Source organism: Balaenoptera physalus (assembly GCF_965194825.1).
Source record: "Balaenoptera physalus genome assembly, chromosome: 15".
Classification (NCBI taxonomy): domain Eukaryota; kingdom Metazoa; phylum Chordata; class Mammalia; order Artiodactyla; family Balaenopteridae; genus Balaenoptera; species Balaenoptera physalus.
This window is the reverse complement of record NC_138894.1, coordinates 10,300,797-10,320,745: the sequence shown is the minus strand read 5'-3', so window position 1 is coordinate 10,320,745 and position 19,949 is coordinate 10,300,797. Positions and strand designations below refer to the sequence as shown.

The following is a 19,949-nucleotide window of genomic DNA, read 5'->3' as shown; positions in this document are numbered from 1 at the left end:
GTAATAATGCAAATTCTCTATTCCCTACCAGCCTTAGGTTGTTCTGTTTCTGTTTTAAGTTTAGATGGCATGTTTAGAGAAGAAGCCACTTCTCCCAAATAGACTGTTTGGGAGCTGAAATTTAAATTCTTTAGTTCAAACCAAGGCACTCAAGGACTCCAAAAGCACTAAAAAGGAAAGTACTAATTTCGGCTAAATCTACAGAATTAGAGTATCCATGCTAGGGGTAATTCACAAAATACCACAAAAAAAGACAGCTTTTCCTGCCTTCTGGGCATGTTGTAAGGTCCCCTTAGGTTGGGGAGCTGGGGGGAGGGGATGTGACTAGTAACAGACAATGAGTCACCCCCATGTATAACTCACTGCTGAACACATGTAACTGCAGTGTGAAATCCTTCCTGCTCAGTAGAGCCACCGGGAACATTCAATACGGCAAATGCTCCATCAGCCTGGATCTCTTGAGTGGTCAGTGATGTACAAGGCTCCCTGCTAACCCTGATGAATGTGTACTTTAGCAGAAATAAATAAATAAATAAACCTTAAATTACTTAAATTCCTGAGATTTGGCGGTTGTTAGTTACCACCTCATAACCCAGCCTGTCCTGTTTGATACGATTGTTCTTCTATGGTTTATCATGTAGAAAATGAATGTATTCTAAGGGGTCAGAGTTCAGAAGAAAAAATGTCAGCAACATAAACAGTGGGGCCACGTCATCCTTTAAGAAGGAGCAAGGTGGATTGAGGATTCAAACAGAAACAGAGCCCAAGGGCTGGACAGAGTACTTTGTTTCACTGATTCACTGTCCAATACTTCCTATTCAGGTATTAACTGTGCATCTGTAATACATCTGTTATGTACTAGACAACCTAAAACACAGTCATCAGAAAGGTAAGGCCACTGCCTCATGGAGTTTATAATTTGACAGAGCTATCATCTGTTGTATCAGTTTTTTTCAACTTTCCCAGGAAGTTTTCAAATTCTAGTACTTATTTCCTTTAAAATCAAGAAAAATTTAGGAACAATCTTCATCTGGCATTCTTGATCTTCAATTCCTCAGTCTACCTTCAGTTAAAACTAAATTACTTTCCTTTTTAAATATTTATTGCTAGTCAAATATTTTAGCCTATCATGCTTCCTTATGGTTTTAATCAATTATTCCTCATTTCTTCCCTTATGTCCTATGGCAATTTTTTTTTTTCTCCTGCTGCGTAGTTGCACCTTCTCTGTCTCCGTCTTCACCTTTCTCTTTCCTGAAATGAACGGCTAGAGAACCTTGAAGGCTAAGTCCTGGGCCCTAGGTGACTTCATCCATCTCTGTATCAACAACCAGACACTTGCAAACGATGACTCATAAAATTAAATCTGATTCAGATGTCTCTTTTGAGTTCCAGATCTATATCCCACTGCCCATCTTCCACTACAATAACTCAAGACCACCTCCTAACTTAACATATCCAAATTTAATTGATGATCCTCTCTTGCAAACCAATTCTGCAAATCATTTTCTGTTGTCCCCATCTCAATGAAAAGCACTCACCATCCGTCGTCCAGTTACACGATTCAGAAGCGTAGGACTTATCCTTGACCACTCCCTCTACCTCAGTCCACAAAGCCAGTCCCTCACTATGTCCTCCCACGCATGTCCCCATGCATTGCAAACGACTCTAAATCCAATTCTTCTTTTCATCTCTACCATCAGTACACCCTAGTCCAAGCTTATCCTCTCTCAAGTGGATCACTGCAACAGCCTCTCATCGGGTCCTTTCCATCTGTTCTTCTTCGCACATCCTCATTCTTCCCATTGCAGCAAATGTGATCCTTGCACAATTTAAATCATATACAGTCGTCCTTACTAAGTCCTGCTTAAAACCCTTCACTGGCTTCTTTCTGCTCTTAGGAGAAAAGCCCAAATCCTATAAATGGCCTGCAAAGCCCTGCCTTGTCTTGCCCTGACACATCTCTAGCCTCATCTTGTTTCATGCTTCCCCTCAATCTACACATCAATGACAGTGGCCTTCTTTCATTTTCTAGAATATTCCATGATCCCTTCCATCACAAGGCTTTTGTGCTGCTCTTCTCCTTTTCTGAAATACTCTTTTTCTCCCATGTGGGAGACAGCATAATTAGGGTTTTGACATCTCAAAGATGCCAAAACCCTAATTCCTGGAACTTGTGACTATATTACCTTATATGCCAGAATGACTCTGCAGATGTGATTAAGGCTCTTGAGGTGGAAGACTATCCTGGCTTACCCAAGCAAGCCCAATGTACTCACAAGGGTCCTTAGCAGAGGAAGGCAGGAGAGTCAGAGTGAGAGAAGGTGTGACAATGAAGCAAGAGGGTCAGAGTCAGAGGGAGACTTGAAGATGCTATGCTCTGAAGATGAAAGAAGGGGCCACAAACTAAAGAATGTAGGTGGCCCCTAGCAGCTGGAAAAGGCAAGGCAATGGACTCTCCCCTAGAGCTTCCAGAAGGAACACACCCCTGTTGACACACTGATTTTAGGACTTCTGACCTCCAAAACTGTAAGATAATAAGTTTGCATTGTCTCGAGTCACTGGGTTTGTGGTAAGGTGCTACACAGCAGCAACAGGAAACTAATACACCCATATTTACCAGTAAACTACTTATTCCTCTGATCTCAGGTCAAATGTATTTTTCAAGACTTCCCTAAACTCCTTAATAGCCCTTGTATTCACTCTCAAATCATCCTTTATATCACTAATGTTGTAACTGTACAATTATTTATATAACTGACTAACTGACTAATGCATTCTCCTTTAGTAGAATGAAGCTCGCAAGACTAGGAATCATGTCCAGTTTTGTGTAACAAAGCACACAAAAGTGTCCATGGATTTTTTTTAACTTCAGCAAATACTTTAAGAACTACCTGCTGTCCTCTACTAATCAGTAATGCCATTTTTGTAGGTAACCCGTGGAGGGTCTTTTCTCAGCCATCCTGCTCAGAATGGACCCTTCATCTGAAGGCATGTGTGTTTCTTCAACTCAAAGAAATTTTCTTCTATTATTGGTTTGATTATTTCTCCCCTTCACTCTGTTCTCTCCTTCTGAAATTCCTATTAGGTAGATGTTAGAATGTTTGTCTATCCCAATTCTTTGTGCCCTTTATGTTGCATTCTGGAAGAACTACACAGCTCAATCTTTCTGATCACTAATTCGATCTTCAGCTGCTTATCAGACCTATTTATATGGAAAATTAAATACATAAAAACACAAAGATTTCTAACTGATCCTTTTATAATAGTCACTTATGAGTTGTCCTTTCTCATCCCTCTGAAAATATTTTATGTTTTATTTTTATATTACATTCTGTGTGCTCTACAAGTCATTGAGTCATTCATGATGTTGGTCTTCTTAAGTGTTCGGGAACCCTAGTTGTATAAGATGGCCCTTTACCCATCTGTAGTTGTTGTGTCTGTTTACTGCAGCCTGCCTCTGTAAATCTGTGGGAGCATCTGGATGTGGTGTGGATGGGAGTTTTTTGTTCTGGACGTGAGAATTCCAACCCCTCTCCTGAGTGGGTCAGTAGCCGCCTCCAGCACAATTCTCCCTCCTTACCCTTAGGAAGGCTTAGCTGGTCTGAGCGCTGATCCTTAATCAGCCTGACTGCTGAAGAACACAATTCTTAGCAAAAAACCTTTTCTCTGATCTAAAACACTGAAGTTCTTAATATAAAGTGCCTAGATAGGTTTTAGGGCTCCACAAAACCCCAGAAATTACATACAAAATTACTTTTTCTATGTGTATTTTTCTAAGTAGAAGGTTGATAAATTTCCTAAGATACCCAAAGGGTTCTATTACTCTAAAAATGTTAAGAACCATTGCTGAAAGATTTTTAATGTAACTCTGTGGGTTGTCTGGTTTTTTCCTCCAAGTTGTCTGCTTTTTCTACCTTTAAACAACAGTTTCAGCTTAATAAGAATGTTAACCACTGAAAAGCTGGTTGACTAAGATTGTATTATATTTATGATGGATAAAGTCATAAACAAATGAGCTAGAATAAGCATCTTCAAAAAAGAAAGAGAATGTCACATTCATAAAATAAGAAGAGCTGACTATAAAAGAACTTACTAGAGACCACGGAAGTTTTAAATGACTTTAAAAATACTTTTACTTTCTTTTCATTTGCTTCTTACTCACGAGGAAATAGTCTAAACCAAAAAATGCATGAAATGGCTAACACAACTTACCCAAATAGTGATGATTAAAGGAAGAGACACACTATCAACTTCAGAAATAATTAATGATCAATGTTTTAAAGAACATAATTTAGAACATACTACATATCTTATTAGTCTTTGTAATCCAGTATGTACTGTAAAAATAAATATTTCTTGAATCAATAAAGACATGGAAGAATGAGTCAGTCTGAACATAATTTAAGAGTTATCACCTCCATAGGAAAAGGGTATACTTTTAAATGATTCATAAAATAGAAAGATGGCAGAACTAAAAAATGATGAATGTGAAAACTTAAGCTTAGAAAATGTTATCAAAAACCAGTAAAATACCTAAGAATCCTATTGAATCAAATGCAGATTGAATCAGCTTTTCAAAAACATTATCATAAAGATGCATTTCAATACCTAAGAAGTAATGATTTTGTCATTTGTTAAAGACTTAGGAGCAAAATAATATTTTTGTCTCTACATCCTAAAATCTACAAAGAAAAGATTAACAAAGTCGAAGTGGAGAAATAAAAAGTATAAGAGAATCATATATAAGTCCCACAAGGAAAACTCAAGAAGCTCTGGTGACTTTAACAAGAGGAGGAAAAAAATGCCATAGATTATCTTTTAGGTATTTTGGGGAAATGATGCAAACCAAATTATTTCTATTATTGCATGAAAGATTAAATATAAGTGACTATATACTTATATTTCTGTAAGAAAATTAGGGGCAGACATATGAAAAACTTTCTTGACATGACTGTAAGAGCTATTAATGTTGAAATAAAATACAAGAAAAAAAAAGTTATTTCTTTACCTCTCAAGTTTTTAAAATAGAAAAGTTTCAAAAGTTTAAACACTGTTTTGCCTGGAGATAGGGCTTGAACTAGATGTCTCATAATCCTTTTCAGCTCTCTTACTCTGGTCTTTGGAGAAAAATATCCAACTCCCTTCAACATGGAGTTTAGAATGACTCCTAGGTTACTATGCACAGATCAAGAACTTTTATTCTTTGACCTTCTGTTTTTTTTTTTTAACATCTTTATTGGACTATAATTGCTTTGCAATGTTGTGTTACTTTCTGCTGTATAACAAAGTGAATCAGCTATATGCGTACATATATCCCCATATCCCCTCCCTCTTGCATCTCCCTCCCAGCCTCCCTATCGCACTCCTCTAGGTGGTCACAAAGCACCGAGCTGATCTCCCTGTGCTATGCAGCTGCTTCCCACTAGCTAGCTATTTTACATTTGGTCGTGTATATATGTCAATGCTACTCTCTCACTTCATCCCAGCTTACCCTTTCCCCTCCCCGAGTCTTCAAGTCCATTCTCTACATCTGCGTATTTATTTCTGTCCTGCCCCTAGGTTCACCAGAACTGTTTTTTTGGTTTTTTTGTTTTTAGATTCCATATATATGTGTTAGCATACAGTATTTGTTTTTCTCTTTGTGACTTACTTCACTCTGTATGGCAGACTCTAGGTCCATCCACCTCACTACAAATAACTCAATTTCATTTCTTTTTATGTCTCAGTAATATTCCATTGTATATATGTGCCACATCTTCTTTATCTATTCATCTGTCGATGGACACCTAGGTTGCTTCCATGTACAGGCTATTGTAAATAGAGCTGCAATGAACATTGTGGTACATGACTCTTTTTGAATTATGGTTTTCTCAGGGTATATGCCCAATAGTGGGATTGCTGGGTCGTATGGTAGTTCCATTTTTAGTTTTTTAAGGAACCTCCATACTGTTCTCCATAGTGGCTGTATCAATTTACATTCCCACCAACAGTGCAAGAGGGTTCCCTTTTCTCCACACCGTCTCCAGCATTTATTGTTTGTAGAATTATTGATGATGGCCATCCTGACTGGTGTGAGGTGATACCTCATTGTGGTTTTGATATGGTTTTCTCTAATGATTAGTGATGTTGAGCATCTTTTCATGTGTTTGTTGGCAATCTGTATATCTTCTTTGGAGAAATGTCTATTTCGCTTTTCTGCCCATTTTTGGATTGGATTGTTTGTTTTTTTGAGATTGAGCTGCATGAGCTGCTGGTATATTTTGGAGATTAATCCTTTGTCAGTTGGTTCGTTTGCAGATATTTTCTCCCATTCTGAGGGTTGTCTTTCTGTCTTGTTTATGGTTTCCTTTGCTGTACAAAAGCTTTTAAGTTTCATTAGGTCCCATTTGTTTATTTTTGTTTTAATTTCCATTTCTCTAGGAGGTGGGTCAAAACGGATCTTGCTGTGATTTATGTCACAAAGTGTTCTGCCTATGTTTTCGTCTAAGAGTTTTAGAGTGTCTGGCCTTACATTTAGGTCTTTAATCCATTTTGAGTTTATTTTTGTGTATGGTGTTAGGAAGTGTTCTAATTTCGTTCTTTTACATGCAACTGTCCAGTTTTCCCAGCACCACTTACTGAAGAGGTTGTCTTTTTGCCATTGTATTCTCTTGCCTCCTTTATCAAAGATAAGGTGACCATATGAGCGTGGGTTTATCTCTGGGCTTTCTATCCTGTTCCATTGATCTACATTTCTGTTTTTGTGCCAGTACCAGACTGTCTTGATTACTGTAGCTTTGTAGTATAGTCTGAGGTCTGGGAGCCTGATTCCTCCAGCTCTGTTTTTCTTTCTCAAGATTGCTTTGGCTATTCGGGGTCTTTTGTGTTTCCATACAAATTGTGAAATTTTTTGTTCTAGTTCTGTGAAAAATGCCAGTGGTAGTTTGATAGGCATTGCATTGAATCTGTAGATTGCTTTGGGTAATATACTCATTTTCACAATGCTGATGCTTCCAATCCGAGAACATGGTATATCTCTCCATCTGTTTGTACCATCTTTAATTTCTTTCATCAGTGTCTTATAGTTTTCTGCATACAGGTCTTTTGTCTCCTTAGGTAACTTTATTTCTAGGTATTTTATTCTTTTTGTTGCAATGGTAAATGGGAATGTTTCCTTAATTTTTTTTTCAGATTTTTCATCATTAATGTATAGGAATGCAAGAGATTTCTGTGCATTAATTTTGTATCCTGCTGCTCTACCAAATTCATTGATTAGCTCTAGTAGTTTTCTGGTAGCATCTTTAGGATTCTCTATGTATAGTATCATGTCATCTGCAAACAGTGACAGCTTTACTTCTTCTTTTCCAATTTGGATTCCTTTTATTTCTTTTTCTTCTCTGATTGCTGTGGCTAACACTTCCAAAACTATGTTGAATAACAGTGGTGAGAGTGGGCAACCTTGTCTTGTTCCTGATCTTAGTGGAAATGGTTTCAGTTTTTCACCGTTGAGGACAATGTTGGCTGTGGGTTTGTCATATATAGCCTTTATTATGTTGAGGAAAGTTCCCTCTATGCCTACTTTCTGCAGGGCTTTTATCATAAATGGGTGTTGAATTTTGTCAAAAGCTTTTTCTGCATCTATTGAGATGATGATATGGTTTTTATCCTTCAGTTTGTTAATATGGTGTATCACATTGATTGATTTGCACATATTGAAGAATCCTTGCATTCCTGGGATAAACCCCACTTGATCATGGTGTATGATCCTTTTTATGTGCTGTTGGATTCTGTTTGCCAGTATTCTGTTGAGGATTTTTGCATCTATGTGCATTGGCCTGTAGTTTTCTTTTTTGGTGACATCTCTGTATGGTTTTGGTATCAGAGTAATGATGGCCTCATAGAATGAGTTTGGGAGTGTTCCTCCCTCTGCTGTATTTTGGAAGAGTTTGAGAAGGATAGGTGTTAGCTCTTCTCTAAATGTTTGATAGAATTCGCCTGTGAAGCCATCTGGTCCTGGGCTTTTGTTTGTTGGAAGATTTTTAATCACAGTTTCAGTTTCAGTGCTTGTGACTGGTCTCTTTATACTTTCTATTTCTTCCTGGTTCAGTCTCGGAAGGCTGTGCTTTTCTAAGAATTTTTCCATTTCTTCCAGGTTGTCTATTTTATTGGCATAGAGATGCTTGTAGTACTCTCACATGATCCTTTGTATTCCTGCAGTGTCAGTTGTTACTTCTCCTTTTTCATTTCTTATTCAGTTGATTTGAGTCTTCTTTTTTTTCTTGATGAGTCTGGCTAATGGTTTATCAAATTTGTTTATCTTCTCAAAGAACCAGCTTTTAGTTTCATTGTTCTTTACTATTGTTTCCTTCATTTCTTTTTCATTTATTTCTGATCTGATCTTTATGATTTCTTTCCTTCTGCTAACTATGGGGGTTTTTTGTTCTTCTTTTCTAATTGCTTTAGGTATAAGGTTAGGTTGTTTGAGATTTTTCTTGTTTCTTGAGGTAGGATTGTATTGCTATAAACTTCCCTCTTAGAACTGCTTTTGTCACATCCCACAAGTTTTCAGTCGTCGTGTTTTCACTGTCATTTGTTTCTAGGTATTTTTTGATTTCTTCTTTGATTTCTTCAGTGATTTCTTGGTTATTTAGTAGTGTATTGTTTAGCCTCCATGTGTTTGTATATTTTACAGTTTTATTCCCGTAATTGATATCTAGTCTCATAGCACTGTGGTCAGAAAAGATACTTGATAACGATTTCAATTTGGTTAAATTTACCAAGGTTTGACTTGTGACCCAAGATATGGTCTATCCTGGAGAATGTTCCATGAGCACTTGAGAAGAAAGTGTATTCTCTTGTTTTTGGATGTAATGTCCTATAAATACCAATTAAGTCCATCTTGTTTAATGTGTCATTTAAAGCTTGTGTTTCCTTATTTTCATTTTGGATGATCTGTCCGTTGGTGAAAATGGGGTGTTAAAGTCCCCTACTATGCTTCTGTTACTGTCAATTTCCCCTTTTATGGCTGTTAGCATTTGCCTTTTGTATTGAGGTGCTCCTATGTTGGGTGCATAAATATTTAAAATGGTTATATATTTTTCTTGGATTGATCCCTTGATTATTATTTAGTGTCCTTCTTTGTCTCTTGTAACAGTCTTTATTTTACGTTTATTTTGTCTGATATGAGACTTGCTATCCAGCTTTCTTTTGATTTGCATGGAATATCTTTTTCCATCCCCTCACTTTCAGTCTGTATGTGTCTGTAGGTCTGAAGTGGGTCTGTTGTAGACAGCACATATATGGGTCTTGTTTTTGTATCCATTCAGCCAGTCTATCTATGTCTTTTGGTTGGAACATTTAGTCCATTTACATTTAAGGTAATTATTGATACGTATGTTCCTACTACCATTTTCTTCATTGTTTTGGGTTTTTGTAGGTCCTTTTCTTCTCTTGTGTTTCTCGCTTAGAGAAGTTCCTTAGCATTTGTTGTAGAGCTGGTTCTGCAGTGCTGAATTCTCTTAGCTTTTGCTTGTCTGTAAAGGTTTTAATTTCTCTGTCAAATCTGAATGAGATCCTTGCTGGGTAATCTTGGTTGTCGGTTTTTCTCCTTCATCACTTTAAGTATATCCTGCCACTCCCTTCTGGCTTGCAGAGTTTCTGCTGAAAGATCAGCTGTTAACCTTATGGGGATTCCCTTGTATGTTATTTGTTGTTTTTGCCTTGCTACTTTTAATATTTTTTCTTTATATTTAATTTTTGATAGTTTTGAATAATGTGTGTCTCGCCATGTTTCTCTTTGGGCTTATCCTGTATGGGACTCTGCGCTTCCTGGACTTGACTGACTATTTCCATTCCCATGTTAGGGACGTTTTCAACTATCATCTCCTCAAATATTTACTCAGACCTTTTCTTTTTCTCTTCTTCTTCTGGGGCCCCTGTAATTCGAATGTTGGTGCATTTAATGTTATCTCAGAGGTCTCTGAAATTGTCGTCAATTCTTTTCATTCTTTTTTCTTTATTCTGCTCCCTGGCAGTTATTTCCACCATTTTATCTTCCAGGTCACTTATCCATTCTTCTTCCTCAGTTATTCTGCTATTGATTCCTTCTAGAATATTTTTAATTTCAGTTATTGTGTTCATCACTGTTTCTTTGCTCTTTAGTTCTTCTAGATCCTTGTTAAATGTTTCTTGTATTTTCTCCATTCTGTTTCCAGGACTTTGGATCACCTTTACTGTCATTACTCTGAATTCTTTTTCAGGTAGGTTGCCTATTTCATCTTCATTTATTTGGTCTTGTAGGTTTTTACCTTGCTCCTTCGTCTGTAACATATATTTTGTCATTTCTTTTTTTTTTTTTTTTTTTTTTTTTGATGGTGAGGCTATATTCCTATCTTACTGGTTGTTTGGCCTGAGGTGCCCAGCACTGGAGTCTGCAGGCAGTTGGATAGAGCCGGGTCTTGGTGCTGAGATGAGAACCTCCAGGAGGCCTCACTCTGATTAATATTCCCTGGGGTCTGAGGTTCTCTGTTAGTCCAGCAGTTAGGAATTGGAGCTCCCACCACAGGAGCTCTGGACCAACCTCTGGCCTGGGAACCAAGATCCTGCAAGCTGCATGGCACGGCAAAAAAAAAAACGAAAAGAAAGAAAAAAGGAGCAGTACAATATCAAAGAAAAACAAAATAAAATTACAAAAATAAAAGATTTATTAGGAAAAATAAGAATATAAATGAATCAACAAGGTAAAACAGAACCCCAATCTAAAAGAGGAAAAAAGGGAAAAAAAAAAAAAGCCTTCGCTATGGGGGCAGAGTTTAGTCAGGGGTTGAACTTAGGCAGGAGTGGGGTTTAGGGTGCGGCGGAACTGGGGGGGGTGACGTTTGAGCATGGGGCGGGTCCTAGGCTCAAGACCCACACAGCCAGACAAGGCCTTGGGGGCGGGGCCTAGGCAGGGTGACATTCAAGCGTGGGGCGGGGCCTCTGCTTAGGAACTGCACAGAAGGGGAGATGCAGCACGTCCAAAGGAGGGCCTCTGGAGTGCGGAGTTCCAGAGTTTGGAGGTAAGGCCCTGAGTGAGGGTGTGTGGGTGGGGTTTAGGCCCAGCACGTTGCAGGGGGTCTCCGAGTGTAGAGGTGGTGGTGCAGGGGCGGGGCTTGGGCTCTGCATGGCAAGAGGGAGGCTCCAAGGGTAGAGGATTAGGCCCAGAAGCCCAACAGGTTCCCCGGTGCCTAAGTGGACAGGGAAAGCGCTGGCCGCATTCCCTTCTGTTCCTCCACGCCCCTCCCCCACCGTCTCCCCCAGGGTCTCCCCCGTCACCGCTGGACCCCTAACCGTGGGTGGGTCCCACTGGGTGTAGGAACTCCTCCCCTCTCTCAGCCACCCCTCAGGGGTGCCGGACCCAGAGGTCCAGCCTTTATTTTTGCTCCCCTTCCCTCCCTCCCACTCCCTCAGGACCCACGTGGCTGGAGGGGGCCTCAGTGGGCAGAGGATCAGGCCTGGGATCTCAGCAGGCTCCCAGGGGCCCAAGTGGGCAGGGGAAACCTGGCCACGCTCCCTTTTGATCCTCTGCCCTCCCAGTGGTTCCCCAATTTCCTGCTTTGGCGTGGGATCCCCTCCCCTCCCCCAGCCACCCCTCAGGGACGCCAGCGCCATCCCGCCTCCACTTCTCCTCCCCCTTCACTCCCCCCACGCCCCACATCCTACCCCATCACTGGGGGTTCCTCCCGCCCCTTAGGTGTCCGTGGTCCCCCACAGGTGCCTGGTAGGTGCCCTAGTTGTGCAGAGACGCGGATTCCGCGTCCTCCTAGTCCGCCATCTTGACTCCCGACCTGCCTGACTTCTCATCGTCAACATAATACTCCAAGACATAATTAAGACCAGCTGTGCAAATACAATAGGAAACAAAACAAACATACCTCCTGTTCTTCCATTACCAATCTGCACAACAGGTTGAAGGCTTCCTTCATTTTGTAATAAATGAGGCAAATGATAATAAATACTTGGCACTTGAAGAGACTTTTTGCTTGTTAACTCCCTCAAGAGCTTTAGGGTACCATCTGAAACACAGAAGTATAATCAATCCACGGTAATACCTTACTTATAGAAGTTGCTGATGTTACAAAGATAGTGGTAAAAATTTATGAGAACTAAAAGAATTTTCTATCCTAATTTCATACTCTGGTCAATGAGATTTCTATGGACACTTAGGCAACCAGAGTCTCACAGAGTCATGATGATGAGAACAGTCTGAATGAAGCTAAAAAGGTCAGCCAGAGTACCACAAGAAGGTAGAATGTGAACCATTCACCTTTATAATGTGTCAGAACTCAAGCCCTGGGGGACAGACTCTAAACACGCTATCCATTCATGAAAATGTAATAAGTACAACGACCATCAGTAACTTTCACTTTTTTATGCTATTACATTTGACCAAAATTTCATATGGAAGATTTTTTTTTTTAGTTCAAGTACACTAATTTAAACAGCACAAGTTGAGAATGTTTGGTACAGTTCATAACTTTCAAATCATTTTTCAGTTTTTATGAGAGGAACCAATGAATCATTTAATATAAAAGAAAATAAAACCTTGATAGGATAATCAATATTGTTTTAAAATTCCACTGAACTAGAACTTAACCTTTTAAATAAGGAAGTTAGCAGTAAGGACATGCAGTCTCAATAACAATTTTATACAGAGCAATATGAAAATTCCCTTAAAATATTCTGAATATTCAGAACCGAAAGTTCACAAAAGAAATGAAACTGACTATCACACATGAAATTAAAGTTTAACCTCATGTAAAAGCAACAACTACAAATTACAAGACAACAATATCTACCCATCAAATTAAGTTAGCAGATTAAACAGTAGTATTAAATTGTGGTGATAATGTGATAAATGTTTCAGCTATTAAGAACAGCATCAAAACCCTTAAAACATTCCTGCCTTATTATTCAGTAATTTCCCTTTTAGGAATTTAACTTCTATGCAATCAATAAATATTTAGTGAATTATCAGTTTTGTTCCAGCCACCGTGGCATGTGTTTGGAAATCAACAGTCATCAAAACACAGATTCTGTTTTTAAGAAAGTCATAATCTAATGAAAATAACTTAAGGCCTACCATAAAAGTAATTGATTTATATAGAGAGATGTTCTTCACAGAGTTATAAATTGGGGGACAAAGACAACCCAGAAAAATCCTATTTGCCTAATTGTAGAAAAATATTTAATATATTATAGTATATGATAAGCTGACATATATGTCATCAAAAATGGTATTTTAAAAGAATATTCAATGCCATAGTAAAATGCTAATAGCATAATTTAAAGAGCAAAAATAAGGCCATAAAACACACAATTACAATTTTGAAGAAAAATATGCATGGAAAAAAGACTAGAAGAAAACAGAGAATGTTAACCATTCTATAATTTTAAATGTTACTGTGCCATAATACAAATTTTATAATCAGGAGGGGAAGAAAGGGGCATGAATCTCTAAAAATAAGGTAAGGTAGTGAATCTCAAGATGAAAGGAATTAATGGTGAAAGATTATAACAGATAATGCTAAATGAAAAAGTATATTATTCTTGGAAGATTATGCAGATTTGGAGTCAACTGATTATATACATATATCAATTTAGTCATTAGAATAAGAATAGGAAAGAAACAGAAGATGGTTGATATTCATTTCACTCATCCCAGAATTTCTCAGAGAGGCAACAGGTCAGGTACCCCCAAAAGTACCCATTATAAAACTATGTCTTTTTATTTCTTATAAGTCATATCTGAGAGCACTAATTGCTTCAAATAGCTCAAAGGTTCCCCAGAGTCCATTTGAAGTCCACACAAGTCACAAGAGAAACATGCATAAACACCAAGTTAAATTTTAGTCTTATTCTAAATGTTTTTTTTTAAAGATGCTGGTTCTTCACTATTGGCAATGAAATTTATACAACTGAAACTTAACTTAATATTACTCTCTTTAAATCAAATTTAGCAATTAATAAACTTGTTTTATAAGTAACCACAATAGAAAAAGTTTTGTATGGTGATTTTTCTCTCTGTAGAGGGTAACAAATGTTGGCTGATAAGCGACTCTAGACAACTTTCAAAGAGAGTATTTCACATAACCCTTTGAAAATGTAATCTTTTCATAAAACCAAAAATATCGTCTGTACCTGAAAATTTATTCACCGTATCCTTACTTCTGTTTGTTTCTGCTCCTACACGCTTGAACTGCTGTACAATGGCATTGAGTTCGGAAGACCGCTGAGAGATTCTGTGTTCAGCTATTCGGAGACGTTCTTTTAAAGCAAGAAATTCTCGTTGATAAGCAATCAGTTTTTCTAGAAGCAAAACCAAAAGTTATTAGTATCTTTCTTTAAAAAAAAAAAAACCCACTATAATCGAAACAGAATTGTAACATTAGGAATTTTAAAGTTGCATTTTTCAGAAACAGATATTCATTTATGAATTCATTGAGACAGAATTGAAAATAAAAAAGAGCCCCAACTAACAAAGTGGTGGCAAAGCCACCACTAACTTAGTGCTATTAATATCTGTAAGAAAAAGGGCGCTTTCTAATTAGCACTTCAGAAAGTTAAAGATAGGGAGAAAAAGACAAAGTTTTTGGAATTAACACTTCAAGCGTAATACCAAGATCATTTCTCAAAAGGTACAAACAACTATAAAGACCCTATTTGTATGAAGATAGAGATGAAGCATTGAAACTAATGATAATATATCTAATAATACAATGAATATAACATTTTATAGCGTAACAGCCTCATTTTCATAGGCTGTTTCCTCTGTACTTCCTATTCTGCAAAAATTTCCCTAGGCCAGATTTTGGTCAAATTCCTGATCCCTAACAACTCAATCAGGTAGATGTTAAGATGACCCTAAAAGTCAATTATTTGAATTTAAGAGAATCACAGGTCAGGAAAGCCTGGTCTGGGAAATAAAAGTGGATTTTATGAGGATAAACGTAGGCATTGAAGCAATAGTATGAGACAGCTCAGATACAAAGTACATAGTGAGAAGAGGCCCCAAGACAGAACTGGATAACAAAATCTAAGAGAGGCAGAAAAGAAACCATGCATTTATCTTGATTGGCAGCACCGGAAGGGAGCTGAGGCTGGTAAATGGTCTGAGCAATTTCCACAACCTCATTAAACTAAGAAAAATCAGAACAACCGTTTCAGCTTCTCTATCAAGCTAGATAATCTAAGGCTACTATTTTGACATCTAAACAAAACAAACCTTGGAAAGACTCTTTTTAATTTATATTGTAATCTCTGCTTTACTCAATCAAGGATGGAATCGTTCTGTACAAAACAGAATTAAGAAATATAAATCTGCCTGTCTCATAAAGCTAGCCTTAAAAATAGTCAATTATATTATTCTTTGGCCCTTACATAAAGGACCACAGAGTAAATACCTCTGAAGAATTCTGTGGCAGGGAAGAAAGTCTCCCCTGCTTAACTGTCATGTTTCCCTGTATTGAACAATGTATTAATAAGCAGCTCTAGTTTCTGTAAACTGGCTTTAGGAGGAAAGGAAGAGAGGGGGTCTGTGATTAGGAAAGGGCATACAGGGGAGTCTCAGGGTGCCAACAAGGTTCTACTTATTGACCTGGTTACTGGTTAAATAAAATTCATTACTGTACATCCATGGTTTAGACACTTTTCCATATGTGTTAATTCACAATAGAAGAAATGTTAAAAAGATACTATTCACAAACACAAAACTATAAACAATTACACTATAACAATTATAACAAGAGGCACACAAGATTTATGTGATAAAAACTATAAGCCTTTTCCTAGAGCCTGTAATGGAAGAAAAAAATGAAGTCATTTATTAACCTCAATCTTGCAAAAAACATAGATAAATCCCACCCTAAACTAAATAATAAATGCAACACTTCTTAAAACATCAACAAAATTTTTTTGGAACTTGAATTCTGACATGTGATTCTAAAATTCATGTAAAAGACAAAATGTTTTTAAAAGGTCAAAAAAATCTAGAAATAATAATAGGTAACTTGCTCTGAGATCAGAACATACTCTAAGGCTATAGAAATGAAGACCGTGTTAAATGCCAAGTCTAAATAGCAGGGACAAGGGCCGATCACGCCAAGCAGATTGTGTCCAAAATGAGCATGAGTGAACTGTCCTGTGATTTCTTCCCCCTTTACCTCTTACCACTTACATGGTGCCAAGATAGTGGATTCTAGACCTCTGCCACTAAAAAAGAATTATAACCCTTTGGAGAAATAACTTTAAGATGAACCTGGAGCATTCTTGTGTCAACTAAGAAAATGTTATTTTATTTTATTTTATTTTAACATCTTTATTGGAGTATAATTGCTTTACAATGGTGTGTTGGTTTCTGCTGGATAACGGACTGAATCAGCTATATGCATACATATATCCCCATATCCCCTCCCTCTTGCGTATCCCTCCCACCTTCCGTTGCCCACCCCTCTAGGTGGTCACAAAGCACCGAGCTGATCTCCCTGTGCTATGCAGCTGCTTCCCACTAGCTATCTTACATTTGGTAGTGTATATATCTCAATGCTACTCTCTCACTTCATCCCAGCTTACCCTTCCCCCTGCCTGTGTCCTCAAGTCCATTCTCTACATCTCTGTCTTTATTTCTGTCCTGCCCGTAGGTTAATCAGAACCCTTTTTTTTTTTTCTTGGATTCCATATATATGTGTAGCATACAATGTTTGTTTTTCTCTTTCTGACTTACTTCACTCTGTATGGCAGACTCTAGGTCCATCCACCTCACTACAAATAACTCAATTTCATTTCTTTTTATGGCTAATATTCCATTGTATATATGATCTTCTTTATCCACTCATCTGTCCATGAACACTTAGGTTGCTTCCATGTTCTGGCTATTGTAAATAGAGCTGCAATGAACATTGTGGTACATGACTCTTTGAATTATGGTTTTCTCAGGATATATGCCCAGTAGTGGGATTACTGGGTCATATGGTAGTTCTATTTTTAGTTATTTAAGGAACTTCCATACTGTTCTCCATAGTGGCTGTATCAATTTACATTCCCACCAACAGTGCAAGAGGGTTCCCTTTTCTCTACATCCTCTCCATAATTTACTGTTTGTAGATTTTTTGATAATGGCCATTCTGACCGCTGTGAGGTGATACCTCATTGTAGTTTTTATTTATTTATTTATTTATTTTTGGCTGTATTGGGTCTTCGTTTCTGTGTGAGGGCTTTCTCTAGTTGCAGCAAGCGGGGGCCACTCTTCATCGCGGTGCGCGGGCCTCTCACTGTCGTGGCCTCTCTTGTGGCGGAGCACAGGCTCCAGACGCGCAGGCTCAGTAGTCGTGGCTCACGGGCCTAGCCGCTCTGCGGCATGTGGGATCTTCCCAGACCAGGGCTCAAACCCGTGTCCCCTGCATTGGCAGGCGGAGTCTTAACCACTGTGCCACCAGGGAAGCCCCCTCATTGTAGTTTTGATTTGTATTTCTCTAATGATTAGTGATGTTGAGAATCTTTTCATGTGTTTGATGGCAATCTATATATCTTCTTTGGAGAAATGTCTATTTCAGTCTTCTGCCCATTTTTGGATTGGGTTGTTTGCTTTTTTGAGATTGAGCTGCATGAGCTGTTTGTATATATTGGAGATTAATCGTTTGTCAGTTGCTTCATTCGAAAATATTTTCTCGCATTCTGAGGGTGGTCTTTTCATTCTGTTTATGGTTTCCTTTGCTGTGCAAAAGCTTTTAAGTTTCATTAGTTCCCATTTGTTTATTTTTGTTTTTACTTCCATTTCTCTAGGAGGTGGGTCAAAAAGGATCTTGCTGTGATTTATGTCACCAAGTGTTCTGCCTATGTTTTGCTCTAAGAGTTTTATAGTGTCTGGCCTTACATTTGGCCTTTAATCCATTTTGAGTTTATTTTTGTGTATGGTGTTAGGAAGTGTTCTAATTTCATTCTTTTACATGCAGCTGTCCAGCTTTCCCAGCACCACTTATTGAAGAGGCTGCCTTTTCTCCACTGTATACTCTTGCCTCCTTTATCAAACATAAGGTGACCATATGTGCATGGGTTTCTCTCTGGGCTTTCTATCCTATTCCACTGATCTATATTTCTGTTTTTGTTCCAGTACCATAGTGTATTGATTACTGTAGCTTTGTAGTATAGTCTGAAGTCTGGGAGCCTGATTCTTCCAGCTCCGTTTTTCTTTTTTAGATTGCTTTGGCTATTGGGGTCTTTTTTGTTTCCATACAAATTGTGACTTTTTTTGTTCTAGTTCTGTGAAAAATGCCATTGGTAGTTTGATGGGGATTGCATTGAATCTGTAGATTGCTTTGGGTAGTATAATCATTTTCACAATGTTGATTCTTCCAATCCAAGAACATGGTATATCTCTACATCTGTTTGTATCATCTTTCATTTCTTTCATCAGTGTCTTATAGTTTTCTGCATACAGGACTTTTGTCTCCTTAGGTAGCTTTATTCCTAGGTGTTTTATCCTTTTTTTTGCAATGGTAAATGGGAGTGTTTCCTTAATTTCTTTTTCAGATTTTTCACCATTCGTGTATAGGAATGCAAGTGATTTCTGTGCATTAATTTTGTATCCTGCTACTCTACCAAATTCACTGATTAGCTCTAGTAGTTTTCTGGTAGCACCTTTAGGCTTCTCTATGTATACTATCATGTTATCTGCAAACAGTGACAGTTTTACTTCTTCTCTTCTGATTTGGATGCCTTTAATTTCTATTTCTTCCCTGATTGCTGTAGCTAAAACTTCCAAAACTATGTTGAATAACAGTGGTGAGAGTGGGCAACCTTGTCTTGTTCCTGATCTTAGAGGAAATGCTTTCAGTTTTTCACCATCGAGAACGATGTTGGCTGTGGGTTTGTCATACATGGCTTTTATTATGTTGTGGTAGGTTCCCTCTATGCCCACTTTCTGGAGAGTTTTTATCATAAATGGGTGTTGAATTCTGTTGAAAGCTTTTTCTGCATCTATTGAGTTTATCATATAGTTTTTATCCTTCAATTTGTTAATATGGTGTATCAAGTTGACTGATTTGCATATATTGAAGAATCCTTGCATTCCTGGGATAAACCCCACTTGATCAAGGTGTATGATCCTTTTAATGTGCTGTTGGATTCTATTTGCTAGTATTTTGTTGAGGATTTTTGCATCTATGTGCATCAGTGATGTTAGCCTGTAGTTTTCTTTTTTTGTGACATCACTGTATGGTTTTGGTATCAGGGTGATGATGGCCTCATAGAATGAGTTTGGGAGTGTTCCTCCCTCTGCTGTATTTTGGAAGAGTTTGAGAAGGATAGGTGTTAGCTCTTCTCTAAATGTTTGATAGAATTCGCCTGTGAAGCCATCTGGTCCTGGCCTTTTGTTTGTTGGAAGATTTCAGTGCTTGTGACTGCTCTCTTTATATTTTCTATTTCTTCCTGGTTCAGTCTCAGAAAGTTGTGCTTTTCTACGAATTTGTTCATTTCTTCCAGGTTGTCCATTTTATTGGCATAGAGTTGCTTGTAGTAATCTCTCATGATCCTTTGTATTTCTGCAGTGTCAGTTGTTACTTCTCCTTTTTCATTTGTAATTCTGTTGATCTGAGTCTTCTCCCTTTTTTTTCTTGATGAGTCTGGTTAATGGTTTATCAATTTTGTTTACCTTCTCAAAGAACCAGCTTTTAGCTTCATTAATCTTTGTTACTGTTTTCTTCATTTCTTTTTCATTTATTTCTGATCTGATCTTTATGATTTCTTTCCTTCTGCTAGCTTTGGGGTTTTTTTGTTGTTGTTGTTGTTCTTTCTCTAATTGCTTTAGGTGCAAAGTTAGGCTGTTTATTTTAGATTTTTCTTATTTCTTGAGGTTGGACTGTATTGCTATAAACTTCCCTCTTAGAACTGTTTTTGCTGCATCCCATAGGTTTTGGGTCATCGTGTTTTCATTGTCA

General features: G+C 37.9%; 1 protein-coding gene across 3 annotated transcripts in view; it reads right to left on the bottom strand.

Moving 5' to 3' along the window:
- The window catches only part of MGAT4A (alpha-1,3-mannosyl-glycoprotein 4-beta-N-acetylglucosaminyltransferase A), a 117,641-nt gene that overhangs the window by 53,259 nt on the left and 44,433 nt on the right, over positions 1-19,949 (bottom strand). For all 3 annotated transcript variants that reach the window (XM_082427342.1, XM_082427341.1, XM_082427343.1), the window contains exons 3-4: positions 14,158-14,325; positions 11,892-12,032 (exon numbers count right to left, since the gene is read on the bottom strand). In XM_082427342.1, coding sequence (XP_082283468.1) covers positions 11,892-12,032; positions 14,158-14,325 — 309 coding nt within the window. The remainder of the gene's footprint in view (positions 1-11,891; positions 12,033-14,157; positions 14,326-19,949) is intronic.